Source organism: Manis javanica, chromosome 2 (assembly GCF_040802235.1).
Source record: "Manis javanica isolate MJ-LG chromosome 2, MJ_LKY, whole genome shotgun sequence".
Taxonomy (NCBI): Eukaryota; Metazoa; Chordata; class Mammalia; order Pholidota; family Manidae; genus Manis; species Manis javanica.
In genome coordinates this window covers 210,537,361-210,554,859 of record NC_133157.1, presented here as the reverse complement: position 1 = coordinate 210,554,859, position 17,499 = coordinate 210,537,361, and the positions used below count along the sequence as shown (strand labels likewise).

Sequence of the window (17,499 nt, the reverse complement as noted above, 5' to 3'; positions counted from 1 at the left end):
AATAGGGGGACTGTGAGTGCTGCCCACAGTGGCCCTCTGAACACGCACCCCCTTCTGCAGAAGTTTGCCTCCCATGATGCTGGCCTGTGATTTCATGCTTCTGGCATCTTGACTTCTTCTGTTTGCCTCTGTTCTGGGAGGTTTGTCTTCTGTAGCCTTCCTGATACTACCACCTTCCCAACAGGAACAACACACAGTATGCTGAAGACCTCTTGCCCACACCAGTGCCCCCACCTGCCCTGTACATCTGCATGACTGGCCACTACCTGTGACATGCCAGTGGTTTGCTTCTGCACCTTGGAGTGCTTTGAAGGTACTCTTGTCATTTTCACTCTAGTCGCATTTAAGATCTTCTCTTTGTCTATGGTGTTCTGCCATTTGACAGTGATGTTTCCAGCCCCTCCCAACTCCTATTAGGTTCTTCTTGCATGTCTAAATATGAGAATCTATGCTTTTCATCAACTCTAGAATATTCTCACCCATTTTCTCTTCAAACATTCTCTTTTCCTTATTCTCCCTACCCTTTCCTCCTGTGCTCCTATTAGATAAAAGTTAGGCTTCTTTCTAATCCCATTTTTGTAACCTCTCTTTCATATTATCTATCTGTTTACCTTCTGTGTTGATAATTTCTTTGGATCTACCTTCTATTTTCCCCAATTCTCTCTTCCAAGCTATTAATCTGAAATTTAATCCAGCCATTGATTTCCTAATATAAATAGCTCCAGTTTATATTTCCAGAAGTTCTATTTGATTCCTTTTCAAATTTACCTGTTCTTTCTTCAGTTTCTTATTCTTTTATCTTTTACTAAAGTCCTTTTGTAGTTCTTTAATCATTCTAAAAGCACTTATTCTGTAACTTTTGTATAACAATTCTGTCTGTGCTTCCTGCCATTTGTTGTGTCTGCTGAGTCTCCTGATGGAAAAAAATTTTCCTCAACTGCTTTATAATTTTTCATTGGAAGTTTTCCTTCATAAAGGATTTCTCCATAAAAATGCCATATGTCATAGTTGAGAGTACATCCTTCAGAAGAAAAATTTGGCCTCCTGAAAAATGCCCAAACCATTTTTTATGTTAGTTTGTCACCATGGAATTCTGAAACCATGCAGATAGTAAACAGTATGATCACTTATTCAAGGGAAAAGATGCCAATGGTTTAATTTATCAGAAGGAACTTTGTTCCCACTTAGAGTCCAGGCTGATAGAGAAGGTTCCTTGTTATCTCACTGTGGCAGGGGGCCATTTATGTCCAGTCTATCCTTTCACTAAAATGGTAGCCCTTGAAAGGTCAGACTTAATACAGTGGTCTTATCTATAATCCTTTGTCTCATGTGGGCCGACACCACCCTAGGCTAGTATGACTGTCTACCATCCATTCTAGGACTTCCACATTTCCACAGTACCAACTCACCTGTTCATAGGTCTCTTGGTACCCTGTGTCTTCCATTACTTATTGATGAATTATGCATTCAAAAGGATATTGTCTATATTTTTTTTTGAGAGGGCATCTCTCATATTTATTGATCAAATGGTTTTTAACAACAATGAAATTCTGTATAGAGGACTTAATGCACAGTCATTAATCAACCCCAAGCCTATATCTCAACAGTCTTCAATCTTCTGAAGCATAACAAACAAGTTCTTACATGGTGAACAAGGTCTTACATAGTGAATAAGTTCTTACATGGTGAACAGTGCAAAGGCAGTCATATCACAGAAACTTTCAGTTTTGATCACGCATCATGAACTATAAACAATCAAGTCAGATATGATTATTCGTTTGATTTTTATACTTGATTTATATGTGAATCCCACATTTCTCCCTTATTATTATTATTATTTTTTTTAATAAAATGATGAAGTGGTAAGGAGATGCAAGATAGAGGCAGAAAACATAATTTAGTGCTGTAAGAGGGCAAATGTAGATGATCAGGTCTGTGCCTATAGACTAAGTATTAATCCAAGCTAGACAAGGGCAACAAAGGATGTTGTCTATATTTCAACTGGCATTTTGAAGTGTTTTTTTTTTAGGAGAGTTTTGGTTTATCTATTCTATTGTATTTCCAGAGAAAGAAGTATGTTTATTATTTTTAAATATTTCCCATAGTAAAGTAGGTTGTCCTCATTCTGGCACAAACAATTGTAAAAAAACACTGCATTGCAACTAGTATTACAACTGGCAAAGGAGAAATGTAATTTTCCTATTGATAACCCTTTGTTTCCCAAAGTGTTTCTGTTGAACTAAAAGTCTAAGCACAGAGAACACGTTTTTATTTAAGTCTTCTGATCATATTAATTAGTGAATATTTTCAAAGTGCTTTTTGAGATGAAACCATTATTCATCAGCAAACCCAATTTTTTTTTTATAATGATGACTCCTTTTAAAGATGCTAATTGGCCCACCTGCCATGAAAGAACGATTTCACTTTTGCATTAATGACTGAAACAACATACCTAGGGATCCTATTTATGAATTCATAAGTGAAATCTTCATAGGCAAGAAATATATACTTTTACTGTTACAACAGGAATGCAAATTCATGGCAATGAAACTGAATGTTTTGGCAATGCACTGCCTGAAAATGGAATGTTGCTTGTGTGGGAGCCGCAAGAGAAAACCCATTGTTTCTGTATATGTGAGAAATATTTCCATATCTCTCAGCAGAATAGACTTTACTGGCATAGTCCATTCTCAACATCTGTCTTGTAAATATTGTTTTATGCTATTTCTATTCTGTTCCTAAAGGGAAGAAAATTATTAAGTGGTATTTTCACCATTTAAATGAAAATAACAGTAATAAGTAATTATCAGTGACAAGAAGAAGGTTTCTCTCAGGTTCTTTTCTAACATGCAAATAGTGTATATTATATTCTCTATAATGTTATCCAAATATTTCTTGGCACTTTTTTCAAAAGTATATTTTTATCCATGCTGTATTTCAGGGGATATCAAATGTTTAATATGGCATTTAAATTGACTTGATTTTTTTCCCAAGGGCTAAAATTATTTTTTATAAATCTTCCCTACAGATTCAAAACTATTTGGAAGGCAGCATTAATAGCCCTCTCATCTGAGAAATGTGAGAGGGCTATAAAAATCTTGCATGGAAAGCCAAATACACTACAGCTCTCATAAACCTTAAATCTAAAAATAAACCTTTTCATGACATTTGTTTGAAAAAAGAGTTGTTCTCAGAGAATATTCTAGAAATTAATATAATCCAAATGTCTCATTAAAAGGAAATTAGTTTTGAAGTCTTTGTTCCATAATAAAACAATCTAGTATATGAACAATGCACTAGTTGTCAAGGAGGCATTTGGAGATAGTGGGTTAACTCTTTCATGGGCCCAGGTGCCTTTGAATGGACTAAACCACTCATTTATTAAAGCGATACCCCAGGGTCAGAAGAGCTAAGGGATGGTGCTTAAATTATTCTCAGCAACCAGATTCTATCACAGGATAGTCTGATTCATTATATAAAACGAATCCAACAGGAATTTCAAACATCTGATGATATACATAATATTGAGAATTTGGTGTCTTTTTTCTTAATTTAAAAAATTGGGTTGTTGGTTTATGGATTTTATACTATATAAGCTTTGCTGTGTCTAAATAAAAAGTTTCAAATATCTAGACAAAGAAACTCCTTACCACCAAAGAAGTTAATTAGATACATTTCAGGGGGCTGCAGGTATGTGTATAATTTAAGATTTGGATGCTTACCTTTATGTATTGTACTAGGTGGTGGGAACATTAAAGGTCAATATAACACTGTCTGTGTTGTCAATAGAATAATGTACTCAGTAAAATGACAGTATACGCTTCAACGTGCCTTGATGGCAGAAAGGAAGGAGTGATTAATTCCACTTGGAAAGCTTAGAGAGGACTTCCTTAGGAGGTATTTGTATGAAGATTGAAAGCTAAGGAGGAATTGTGTAGGTAGATAAGGGGAACAAAAGTCATCCCAGCAGATGTATGAAATATGACAGCAGATTAGGAGAACTGTAAAAAGTAAGTGTAACTGGATCACGACGTATACCCAAGAAAATAGTGGAATTGGGGTTCCAGAGACATATACAAACATATATTATACTTGAATATTTCAGCTATTTTATAAAGGTACCCAAGGGTCAGATTATGTCAAGAATGGCGTATTTTGTAACAAATTACAAATTGAGTGCCTTAAAACAACACACATTTATTATCTCACAGTTTGCATGGGTCAGGATTCTAGACATGGCTTAGCTGGGTCCTGCATTCAAGGTATCACAAGGATACAGTTAAGATGTCTATTGTCTGTATTTTTCACCTGGAGGCTTATCTGGAGCAAAATTCACTTCCAAGCTCATTCAGGTTATTGATAGAGCTAATTTATATGCGGTTGTATGAGTAAAGTTCCCAGCTCTTTGCTAACTTGTTAGCTAGAGGCTGCTCTCACATACTAGAGGCTGCCCACAGTTCCTTATCATGTGGCTTTCTCTCTAGGCAGTTCTCAGTACAGCAGTTTCCTTTTTCAAGGTCAGTAGAAAAGTATCTCTCCACTTTGGTAAGACAGAATCTTATATAATGTAGCCTAATCAAAGAAGTGATATCCCATCACCATTACCATATTCTATTGGTTATAAGGAAGCCACTAGTTTTTCCTCCAATCAAAGGGAGGGAATTATACAAGAATGTAACTCATTCAGAGGTCACCATAAGGTATGCCTGCCTCACAGGGCTTGGAGGGATCTTTCAGTAGAATCAAATAGAAACTGAGTAAACTGTTTGGTTTTTTTTAGTCTTCCAACAGTTTATTAGAAAGAATGTAGACATTAAAAAAAATATCCTCCCTGTCATGAACATAAATTGAGGTTTTCAGCCCTGGGACAGCTGAATCAAAAAAAGAAAAAAATCCAATAGTGTATTAACATTTTTTTCACTCATTTGCCATACTGATAGTGTAAATACAAATTCGGTCTCAATGTAGACTCTCAAACAACAATGTACAGCTTTTCTTCGTCCTCCATGCTAAGAGATGTAAAAGTTTAAGGGTCAAACAACACCAAGTTAGGACATTTACTAGTTTTAGCTAAGATGTATCTGAAACACTGACAAGTTATCACTTGTGTAGTTATGTGAAGTACATTTTTTGAAAAATAAAACCTTAGTGGAATAATCCTGAGGGATATAGCAGAGGAACAACAGGTTACCAGTTTAAGTGATCTGTTTTCAGTCACTTTGAGCCCATGTTCCAAGATCTAAAATTTAATAATCTTTCCTTAATCTGGGCACTTTCTATCATGTCAGTATCTATATTATGAAGTAAAGGAGACTGAGGTGAAATGTTTTTAATCACAACTGCTGTTATCAATTGCCTGGACCTCAACAGCATCATGGAAGTCTGGGAAATGTTCATGTGAAAGGTTACTTACTGCCTTAGCTGACTTAAAATTGCCCCATACAATGGTACATATCGACCCTTAGTGAAGCTGTTAAAAAAAAAAACAGGTTGAAAAATGGGTTAAAGGAGGCAAATACAACATCTGCCTTTAGAGCTATCAACTTGGGAATTCTCTCAATTACAAAATCCTGCAGAAGTTATTTTTCTTTCTCAAAATTCGTTGACAACATTCCTTACTCCAGGTCTGGCATTTTTTCATCGCCACTGTCTTGTGAATTGTCATCTGCTCCATCTACTTCTGGTAAATCTACATCCTCGTCACCACCCATGTTCATCATCTCAGAGAAACTGTCAAAATTAGACATCTCTTCATCTGAATCATCTCCCCAGTCTTTCCAATTATTGAAGTCCACACTAAGCCAATTAAGCTTTGCCCGTTCTTTTGTTAACCTTGGCCACGACTGGCCAGATTCTCCTTTTCGTAAACAACATAAAATTGATCTGTCAGTTCTTTTATGCTTAGAATCATTTGGATCAATACACTGAGAAAGATCGATTTCATTTAAATGTTTAAAATGATCACTTCCTCCAAGACAACTGAATGTAAGTTTGGATTTTTCAAAATTTACATTAACATCCTTACTGTCTTCAACACAAAATTCTATGAAGACATAGTCCCTTCGATCATACCACTTTGCAGAAGCGGGCTGCATCGCAAACCGGGCGGGGGACGGGTGAACGCGTGGGCAGGCCTCTCCGGCGGCGACAACTACGGGGCAGTCGACTCCTCTACCGTGACGACTGCGGAGCTTTCTCCGCGGTCACGGCCTCCTCTCGCTTCCCCCGGGCGACGGAGACGGCGACGGCGCACTCGACCTGGGTTCCCACAATGCACCGCGCCGAGAGCCGCTCCTCAGGCCGGGGAGGAGAGAAGTGTAAGAAAAGCGGCGCGAGGACAGAGGACGAGCGTGTGTGCGTGCGTGTAGGCGAGCAGCGCGGAGCTGAGTAAACTGTTTTGATGATCATTTTCAATTCCTAATTTTCCAACGACTTGTGCTACAAAAATGGAGGTTAATTCCTTTGGAAAAATAACTGGCCCTAATATAAAACAACATGACACATAGAAACATAAACATTCTCAAATCAAAATAATAAAGAGAAAATGAAGACTTGATGAACTAATAATGCTCCAAATAGGTCATAAACATTCAGACACTAGAAATGAAATAATGTAAATTCTGTATTTGATAAAACAAACTTAATATCTAAAAGAAAGCACAAATGATAGTGCCACATGAGATTCCATCATTCCAACCCTTCCTTCCATGGTTCACAATTGAGTAACAGGAGCTGAGAGCTATCCAGCACATTGTGGAAACTATTTGGCTTCTGGGAATGATCACAACCAAGTGAGGTATGAAATAAAGCAAGAGACATGGCAATCCAAATGCAGAATGGAATAACACGGAGTGAATTTTTTACTAAAACTAGAGAAGAGAAACTTAAAAATTCCATTATTTATGCAACAAATTGACACTCCCACATGCCAGGCACTGTAAAAGGCACTGGGGATATAATGACAATCAAGGGAGACTCAGTTCACGTCCTCAAAGAATTCTTGACCTTGTAATGTGCAGGTATAAAGTGAGCTCCTCTAGATTTGCCCTGCTAAAATGTGTACATAATCTGATTCTCTCCTGGATGATGGAGGCTTAGGCTGTACTTCCCATGGCTGCTCAGAACCAGATCTGCTTGCCCCTTAGACTTTGTCCCTGCCCCTGGGTTAAGCCTGTGGTGGCTAAAGCTAATTTCCAAAATATAAGGGACATTTGTGGGGAGCAAAATCCAGGTACCTACCCAAAAATGTTCTCTAGCTTGACTACATTTACAGAGAAAATAAAGTGTAGAGAATTCTGGAACTCTTATAGATTCAAATAAACTCAAATTTCCTCATTATACAAGTCCCATTTTTAGTGTTTTTTGGATTATGTTGTTTTGGTTTCTTTTCATTTGTTTCTTCTGCAAATTTGTAGACAACTGGGAGTTTGGAAAGAAGTGGAAAATCACTATCTAATAGCCTTTTGGTGCCTTTTTTTCAATAACCTAATGTAAAAGTATCTAGTTTGGTGTTGAACCATCCAGTAGAAAACATAATGTCTACCACCTTATTCCTGTCACTACTCTGGGCACTGGTGTAAGCTGAAAGAGGACACCATGAAGCAGAAGGAGGGCCAGGGGGCCAGTTGCCGAAAAACCTGCCTTGTAGCGTTGCATTCATTATATGAGCAGGGAAGGATAGTTCTTAAGCTCAGAGATTTGATCCTATGAGAACATGAAATTATATCAGGGTACTGAGGGGAGGCTTAGCATATGCAAACTTCCCAGAGACTGATAGAAAAATCTAGATCTCCAATTCAGTTACTTACATTGGGACGTACAAAGTCAGTTCCTAAAAATAAATTCCAGCATATGAGTCTTTGGCTTGCTTGTCTTTTTTAAATTTGCGGGGCTAAATGATATTTTACACAGTTTTGAGCCAAGTATTTTTCCCAGCATAATTGAGATGAGATTGACATATAACACTGTACGTTTAAAGTGTGCAACATGACAATTTGATATATGTCTATATTGTGAAATGATTTCCACAGTAAGATTACTTAACACATCCATCGCCTCACGGAGTTACCTTTTTGTTTATTTGTGGCGAGAACTTCCCTTAGCAACTTTCAAGATGCAACACAGTATTGTTAAGTATAGCAGCATTCTATACATTGGATCCCCAAAACTTACTCATCTCATAACTGGAAGTTTGTACCCTTTTACCACTTTCACCCATTCCCTCCCCTCCCTGACCCCTGACAACCATCAATCTACTCTCTGTTTCTATGAATTCATTTTTTTTAGATTCCACATTTGAGAGAGATCATACAGTATTTGGCTTTCTCTGACTTGTTTCACTTAGCACAAAGCCCTCAGGTTTCACCCATGAGGTCACAAATGGCAGCATTTCCTTTTTATGGCTGAATAGTATTCCACTGTATTGATGTATTTATGCATCCCACATTTTCTTTATTATTTTATTTATCAACACTGAGTTAGTTTCCATATCTTGACTATGTAAATAATACTTCAGAAACATGGGAGTATGGCTATCTCTCAAAGATGGGTATTTCATTTCCTTCAGCTATAATCCCAGAAGTGAGATTGCTGGATCATATGGTAGTTCTATTTTTAATTTTTTGAGGAATATTTTTAACTGTTTTGTTACTCATTTTAAGTTTATTACACTCTTATCAGAAAACATTTTGTGTGAATTGAAATTTTTTCACTTGTTAAGATTAGTTTTATGACCCAGCATATGATCTCACAGCATATGTCACAATGCACACTTGGGAAGAATGTACATTCTGTGGCCAGGCTGCACACTGGAATGTCACTAGGACCTGTAGGTTGGTAGTGTTGGTCTGTGGTGGTGGTGTTCTAGTTACAGCTTTTCCCTTCTCAGTTGTATCCATTTTTCCTTCGTGTAATTTGAAGCTCTTTTGTCAGGTGAGTATACATTTAGAATTTCATGAATGAAATCATAACATTATGTAATGTCCCTCTTTACTCCTTATAATTTTCCTAGCTCTGAAGCTCTGAATTTTTTGTCTGGTATTAATATGGCCTTTAGCTTTCTTTTGTTTATATTTTACATTTCCCTTAATGAAGGTCAGATTCTCTTAGCTTTCCATCTTCTAAGTCTCTGTCTCTCCCTCTCTACTATTTTTGCATTCATTCCACAAAACTTTTGCTTAGATAAAGGATTCTTTTCTGGGTTGGCAGTTCTTTTCTTTCCTCACTTTAAAGATACTATTGAACATTCTGTGGCCTCCATTGTACTTTATGAAAATTCTGTGATCATTCAAATTTTAGTTTTTCTTTTTAGCATTATGACATTTAGGCTTATCAGGCCTAACTGTTTGTTACTCATTTTGAGTTTATGCCTTATTAGGCCTAAACTCTTTGAATTTGTTCTGTTTGGGGTTTCCTGAGCATATTGAATATCTAAATTTACATTTTTGTCAAAGCTGAGATCTTTTCTACTCTTAGTAAGAATACTTTTATCTAAAAAATGATTTTCTTTTCTTTTATAGAACACCTATAATGTGAAATTTAGACAATTTGATACTGTTCCACAAGTTTCTAAGGATGCATTCATTCTTTTCAATGTTTTTTCCTGTCTTTTCTTCAGTGGAGATAATTTCTACTACTCTGTTATCTTCATTATCTTCACATTTACAGACTCTTCTATCATCTCTGTTCAGTGGTTGAGCCCATGTAATTTCTTTTGTAATTTTTGGTAATTATATTTTTCAGTTCTAAATTTCACGATGTGGATTCTTTTTTACAATTTTTCTTTTTTGGCTAAGAACTTTAGTCTTTCCAATTTTTTAAGAGTGTTAAGCATTACCATATTTAATATGGCTATAATAGTTGCTTTAAAGTATTTATGTGATAATTCCATCAAGAGGCATCTCAAAATAGACATCTGTCCCTTCTTTTCCTTGAGAATTGTCACATTCTCCATTGGTGTGGGTATGTGTGTGTTGCTTGTTTAAGCATGTACAGTAAATTTTGCATTTTGTTCTGGAAATTTTGAATATGATACTGTCATTTCTGAGTCATGTTTGTATAGGTGCATTCAGACCATTTACATTTAGGATGATTATGGATAGGTATGTACTTATTGCCATTGCAGGCTTTAGATTTGTGGTGACCAAATGTTCAAGGGTAACATCCTTACTATCTAAGAGACTAATTTAATTCACTTAGTACGCTATTACAAACACAAGCTAACCGTTCTTTTTTCTCTCTCTCCTTTTCTTCCTCCTCCATCTGAGTAATGTTTGTATAGGTGCATTCAGACCATTTACATTTAGGATGATTATGGATGGCTATGTACTTATTGCCATTGCAGGCTTCAGATTTGTGGTGACCAAATCTTCCAGGGTAATATCCTTACTATCTAAGAGACTAATTTAACTCAGTATGCTATTACAAACACAAGCTAAACGTTCTTTTTTCTCTCTCTCATTTTCTTCCTCCTCCATTCTTTATATATTGGGTATCATATTCTGTACTTTTTGTCTATACATTTTTATTATCTCTGGTGACAGTTATTTAGCCTTAGGAACACTTCCATCTATAGGAGCCCCTCCAGAATACACTGTAGAGACAGTTTGTGGGATGTTAATTCTCTCAGCTTTTGCTTATCTGGAAATTGTTTAATCCCTCCTTCAAATTTAAATGATAACCTTGACAGGTAGAGTATTCTTGGTTCCAGACCCTCTGCTGGGCCTCCAGCCCCAGACACCTGTATTGTCACTGTGCCTTGTTCTTTTTGTCAGCAGTGCGCTGAGGGCCGTGCTGCAGGGGCTGAGGCAGTGGAGGCCGGTGCCTCCTTGAGGTCTGAGCCTGAGCCTCTACAGTTTGTCATCTGGTTGGAAGAGGCAGCTCTCTATTCTTGAGTGAGTTTTGGTATTTTATAAGTATCACTACCAAGTAATTTGCCTATTTCAGCTATTTTGTCAAATTTATGAGTTTAGAGCTGTTTATTGTATTTCCTTATCCTTTTAAGCCTTTAGGAATATAGTGATATGCCCTCTTTTGGGTAATTTGTTCTTGTTTTCTTTGGTAACTTGGCAGAGTTCTTTCAGTTTTATTGACTTTTTTTTCCCTGCAAAGAACTAGCTTTTGATTTTACTGATTTTGTTGTCTAGTTTCATTGATTTCCATTCTGTTCTTTAGTATTTCCTTCTATATTTAGCTTTGGTTTTATTTGCTTTTCTCTTTCTAGATTTTTAAGATGGGAGCTTAGATTATTCATTGGAGTTTTCTTCTACTATGATCAAGTGCCTTAATTTCTGTGTAAGAATCCTATAAATTTCATGTTATATTTCTATTTCCACACAATTCATATTATTTTCTCTTTGCCCTTGAAATGCCTTTATTGACCCATGGGTTACCTCGAGGTATATTTAATTTCCAGGCTTGAGGCCCTGTTTTTTTTAAAACTGTTTTGTTACTGATATTAAGTTTATTACCCTCTTATCAGAAAACATTTTGTATGAATTAAAATTTTTTTACTTGTAAAGATTAGTTTTATGACCCAGCATATGATGTCACAGTGTATGTCATAATGCACACTTGGGAAGAATGTTCATTCTGTGGCCAGGCTGCATACTGGAATGTCACTAGGACCTGTTGGTTGGTAGTGTTGGTCTGTGGTGGTGGTATTCTAGTTACAGCTTTTCCCTTCTCAGTTGTATCCATTTTTCCTTCGTGTAATTTGAAGCTCTTTTGTCAGGTGAGTATACATTCAGAATTTGATGAATGAAATCCTAACATTATATAATGTCCCTCTTTACTCCTTGTAATTTTCCTAACTCCGAAGCTCTGAATATTTTGTCTGGTATTAATATAGCCTTTAGCTTTCTTTTGTTTACATTTTACGTTTCCCTTAATGGAGGTCAGATTCTCTTAGCTTTCCATCTAAGTCTCTCTCTCTCTCTCTCTCTTTCTCTCTCTCTATTATTTTTGCATTCATCCCACAAAACTTTTGCTTAGATAAAGGATTCTCTTCTGGGTTGGCACTTCTTTACTTTCCTCACTTTAAAGATATTATTGAACATTCTGTGTCTTCCATTTTATTTTATGAGAATTCTTTGATGATTCAAATTTTCACTCATCTTTGCTTTTTAGCATTATGACATGTTTAGGCCTTAATAGACCTAAGTGTTCGTTATTGTTTTGAAGTTTTGGCCTTATTGGGCCGAAACTCTTTGAATTTGCTCTGTTTGGGGCTTGCTGAACATCTTCAATCTCTAAATTTATGTTTTTTCAAATCTGGGATCTTTTCTGCTTTTAGTAAGAATTCTTTTTCTAAAAAAATTAAATTTTCTTTTCCTTTATATAACACCTTAATGTGAAATTTAGACAATTTGATACTGTTCCACAAGTTTCTAAGGGTGTATTCATTTTTTGCAGTGTTTTTTCTCTCTTTTCAAAATTTTTACAAAATTTTATGTAAATCCATGCTTGTAATAAAGGTACTATAATCTGATAATTCAAAGTTCTTAAATAAGGTCTTAAGTACATAGAAGGCTTTTTGTTTTTGCAGGTGTGTAAGTTCAATAGGAACACTTAATATAGAATTTAGTTCGATCTCCTCATTTTAGGAGTGATAAGTTAAATGACTTTCCTGTGGTCACATATTCTTGGAAGAATTATAATTGAAGCATTGTTCCAGGGAACTAACTTCCAGAGCAGAGTGATTGGTCAAAGTGAAGAATATGGTGCAGCCTTGAAAATGTTAGAAAAGGAATACAAACTAGTAATTTGAATTTTTAGTGCAATGTAGTATTAATTTAGGGAAGTGCAAAAGATATGGAAATGTGTTTTATGTAGTTTAATAACAAGCATTATAATTTCTTCAGTTGACTTCACTAAAAATGAGACAAGCTTAAAAAATTCTCTGTCGTTTAAAAAATTTTGAAATTAGTAAAATTAGAAACATTCAAAAATTTTTAAAATATGATTTGGGCATGGAAAAAATTGGCTGGAGCTTTATTTTCCCTTAGAGTTTAATGAAATCAATTTTGGAGTTTTTAATTTTAATTGGTCAATTTAAGGAGGTCGTGATAACTAACATTTAATGTACTGCTTACTGCTCCTGAGTACTAGTCTACACTTAACATTCATTAACTCGTTTAACCCTCACAGCCACTCTAGGAGGTAGGTTATTTCTTTCATTTTATAGACTTGGAAAATGAGGCTACCCAGGTTCATAGTTGGTAAGTAATTGTTGGCAGGATTCCTATCTAGGCAGTGTCATTCTAGAACCTGGTTCTGAAGCCTCTCATTTATAGCAGCCATTTTTGAAGTTTGGTAATCTGATACAAAGGAACTGATACCAGAACCACCAGGGAATTCTGTAGTGTATCTACTTACATAATGAAGCAGATTTGATTAGGCCATATTTTAATATGAATCAGGTTATGGAGGAAACAGTTATCTATCTATGTTAAATTCATTATTTTCTCCCATTGCATTTTTCTTAGGAATGTCTGTGTTAGAGTTGATTAAACACTGCCATGTGGTATCTGAAAGGAAAAGAAATCTTACTGAATTAAATCTATTATCTATTTTCTTGCATTTGAAGGTCATTAATAGATGGGAATCTTCCTGTTGTTAGAAACATATTATGGGTACATTTTGAGTTGTTGGGCATGTTTTTAATGGTCTTCCTACTGTATTATCTCTTTTGCTGATGAACTTATTGCATCAGAGTTAGATAAATCTTTAAGTACTGATACAGAAAGCCTTCCAGTACATACAGATTTATCTAATTTTTAGAAGTGTATGTATAGTATGTACTTACATACTATGTATAGTGGGAATCTTTTTTTTTTTTTTAAAGTAGCTCAGGTGATTGTGTTGATGAGCTTGGTTTAAGAGTCCTGCACTGGTAGGCAACACTTTTTCAGTGAAATTCCACATCTAAGATAATTTTATATATGTAGTCAGAAAATGATGTGCTGATTATTCTTAGCAACTTTTGCTTTTCCTTTTTTCTTTTCTTATTTCTCTCCAGTTGTTTATGCCAACGTGGCTGCATTCATACCGATTTCCCAAGGGTTGGGAGAGCAGCATAAAATTAGAGTCAGACAGCTGATTGCCCAGCAGGATGTCGTCAACTATCCAAGCACAGAGCCTGAAGGACCCTGAGATTGCAGAGCTCTTCTCCAAAGAAGATCCAGAGAAGCGCTTCACAGATCTCAGAAAAGTTGGCCGGGGAGGCTTTGGAGCAGTGTTCTTTGTAAGTGTTAAGGGCTTAATGTCAGTGACCAGCATTTATTTAATATCCAGTCTGGCAGAGTAAAAATTAGTAATACAAAAAGACATAGGCAATAGTCTGTTTTACAGTCACTTGCATTAGGTGTATGTAAAAAGAGATCATTTTATTTATTGAGCTTCTTAGATTATTGAAAAAAAGGGAAAGATATTTGGCTTTAATTTCCATGTTGTTTACACTACTTTAGCAGTTTTATGACTTACACTGTTATTGAATCAAATATTGCAAAAAACACTGACTTATGTAAAGTCCCATACACACATTTCATTATTATTCATTCATTATTTCTTCCTATTAAGATTGCTTTTTTTTTCTCAGCAACAAGTTTTGTATAGATGTTTAATATTTTGATAGTAATACAGATTCAGTTTTTTTCATTTTAATGGGTGCCTTAAGAATAAAGGAGAAAATGTGTTCCAAATTCTTAACAATTTGAAGTTTTCGCTTATTTCCCATTTGTAAATTAGAGGTAAAAATAAGGTAGTAGAAACTCCCTCTGGAATTTTCTGACCCAAAGACGGCTGCTGTTAACATGTAGATAAACATCCTTGCAGAATCTTTTTGTGTGCACATGTTTTATGTGTGTGTGTGATGTAGGTTATGTTTGTTTGATTTCTGGATTGGACACAGAATAAGGGAAGAGGCACTCAGAAAGCAGGTATTTCATAAACAACCTTTTTTCTGTGTTACAGTTTTGTCTGAATGTAAGCTTCTCCCATTGTTCTCCTTAATACTACTGTGGAGAAATATAGAATAAAAAAGGAAAAAAAATATACAGACTCTTAGAAATGGGCCCAATAAGAGAACCCTGTTGAAAAAATCCCTGTCATGTAGCCATTCAATGTGTGTCAGTAGTATTTTTAGTTGACTTATTTTATTAAGTATAACATATACAGTAAATGCAGATATGTTAAATGTACAGTTTGATGAAATTAGACAAGTTATATGCCATACGACCAACAATTCAAGATACAGAATGGTGACAGTTGTGGGGAATAGAAAGAGGTAGAAAGAGGATACAATGGTAACTTGTTTTACCTCTTTTGATAATAAATATTTAGTATATTTAAAAGTTAAAATTAAGTCATTATGTATGGGGAGAGTCACTAATAGGCAAGTGGGAACAATGAATCCAACTGTATTTGGGCTATAACCACATTGGAGTAAAAACCAAAACTAATACAAGTAACTTTCATACACAGTATTTTAGCTGTATACCCTCTGTCTGGTTGGGAAGAGGAAAGTGCAAACAAATCTTGAACTCTTCTCCGTAAACTTGTTTCATATTGGTATGGGTGTGACAGTTCTGAAACTGTGTGTTAAAAGATTGAGCAGTGAATAATTTTGATGTCATTTTGGACTCAGATCCTAACTGAAAAGAATGATAGAAATAGGAAATTGGCAAATGTAACGAAGAACCACGTGGGACTAGATAGGTATTGGATAGGAATTTGTGGCATTAATATGAACTAATTACATGACATATATATTTCCTAGCTCTCTCTTCTGTAAGATTCTAGTTGCGTTGATACCCTAGTAGCAACAAGCACACTTAGCACTCAGATCTTGGATTCCTCACTACATGGATCAAGAGCTCTTGCAGTAATGGTTCATTCTATTGTGGGGACAAGGATCATAAAAGATAAGCTTTATAACTTGAACCAGAAATGTAAAAAATGCTTTTAAATGAAAAATAGGACCTTTCAAGAGGATGCTAGAACCAGCTTGAAGATGCTCCCACTGGCCCCATCTCGAACAATTTGAGCATCAATATAGACATCTATTGATTATAACCCATTGAATAAAATAGGAATTCCTAATTTCCATGACAGATATAGGATGGATAGATAGAAAGGGAGGGCTTTTCTTTATAATAGAATGCTGACTGGTAAATGTGAAGGGAATGGTAGAGTTGGGAAAAACCAGCATTTTGAAATCATCATTGCAAAGACTGTTTGGGGCTAGAATCTTCAGTGGTTGCTAAACCTAGGGGGAAAGTTTGATGAGCAGAATATTTATATAGTTTAAAAGTATCTCTCCACAGACTGCTTGTTAGATACAAAGTAGGAAATAGTGGTCATAACTATATACATTGGAAAGAAGCAGTCAAACACCTTGACTGGGTGATGAAAATTTGTAACCAGTGATGAACAGACATTGTATGCATCCAGATATGATACCCTGAAAAGGACACAATATTACTCATGTAGTATTTCAGCCAGAGATATGTAACCAGGATCTAATCTTGAAGAAGCTTCAGACAAACACAAATTTAGTAAGGTAAGTACTGCTGTGTAGTCTCAAAAAATGCCAGTGTCATAAAGGACAAGGAAGAGTTGAGGAAATTGTTCCAGATTAGAGGAGATGAATAAGACATGATAAGTAAGCACAACTCATAATCCTGAAGGGACAGAGAAACATGACTGTGGACATTAAATATTTTTCTGTTGGTTTTTGTGTATGTGTGTGATAGGCAAAAGTAATCTCATCTTAATCTGATTTAATTTTAATGTAATCATCATTACAAATGAATTTGGATTTTAATGAATTACAGTCACTTTAACTTACTTTTTTAAAGTAATGCTAGAGCTGCAGATTTTGCAATAATAATAGAGTTTACCCTATAATCTTCACCCAGATCCTTTAAAGTTTACAAGTTTCATAACCACAGAACCTTTATCAAAACTAAGAATTCAACATTGACACACTGATACTATGAACTAAACAACACACTTAATTCAGATTTTCCCAGTCTTTGTGCTCTTTTCTGTTCCGGAATCTACTCCAGGTGACCGCACTGCATTTAGTATACCCACTTTTGAACTTTATCTTGTGCTTATTAGAAATGCAGCTCTTTAGCAGAGCAATGAAATTGAACCCTTACCTCATACCATATGTGAACATTAAAATTATAAAACTCTTAGGGTAAAACTGCATGACCTTGGTTTTGTCAAAGGATTCTTAGAAATGACAACAAAAGCATGAAAAAAAGAAAAACATAGATATTGGATTTGATCAAAATGTAAAAGTTGTATGCTTCAAAACTGTAAAGACAACAATAGAATAGGAGAAATTGTTTGTAAATCATATGTCTGCTAAGGGACTTGTGTCTAGAATATATAAATAACTCTTACAATTCAATAAAAAAAAGGCAACCCAATTTTTTAACGGGCAAAGGATCTGAACTGACATTTTTCCAAATATGTACAAATGGCCAGAAA

At 35.4% G+C, this 17,499-nt stretch overlaps 2 protein-coding genes across 2 annotated transcripts in view; one reads left to right on the top strand and one right to left on the bottom strand.

Annotated features, from left to right (window-relative positions):
• Positions 1-5,063: 5,063 nt before the first annotated feature.
• On the bottom strand, positions 5,064-6,356 carry LOC140848034 (prostaglandin E synthase 3-like). Its single transcript, XM_073230112.1, has one exon. The coding sequence runs from the start codon at positions 6,093-6,095 to the stop codon at positions 5,616-5,618; it is 480 nt and encodes a 159-aa protein (XP_073086213.1). The 5' UTR covers positions 6,096-6,356; the 3' UTR covers positions 5,064-5,615.
• A 7,715-nt stretch (positions 6,357-14,071) lies between these two features.
• The window catches only part of LOC140845721 (serine/threonine-protein kinase TAO1-like), a 51,087-nt gene continuing 47,659 nt past the window's right edge, over positions 14,072-17,499 (top strand). Inside the window, exon 1 of the mRNA XM_073220555.1 lies at positions 14,072-14,242. Within this exon, the coding sequence (XP_073076656.1) occupies positions 14,111-14,242 (132 nt within the window). The 5' untranslated portion in view covers positions 14,072-14,110. The remainder of the gene's footprint in view (positions 14,243-17,499) is intronic.

What these genes read in the sequence shown, in the direction of transcription:
- LOC140848034 (XM_073230112.1), bottom strand. Translation starts at nt 6,095, where the DNA reads ATGCAGCCCGCTTCTGCAAAGTGGTATGATCGAAGGGACTATGTCTTC.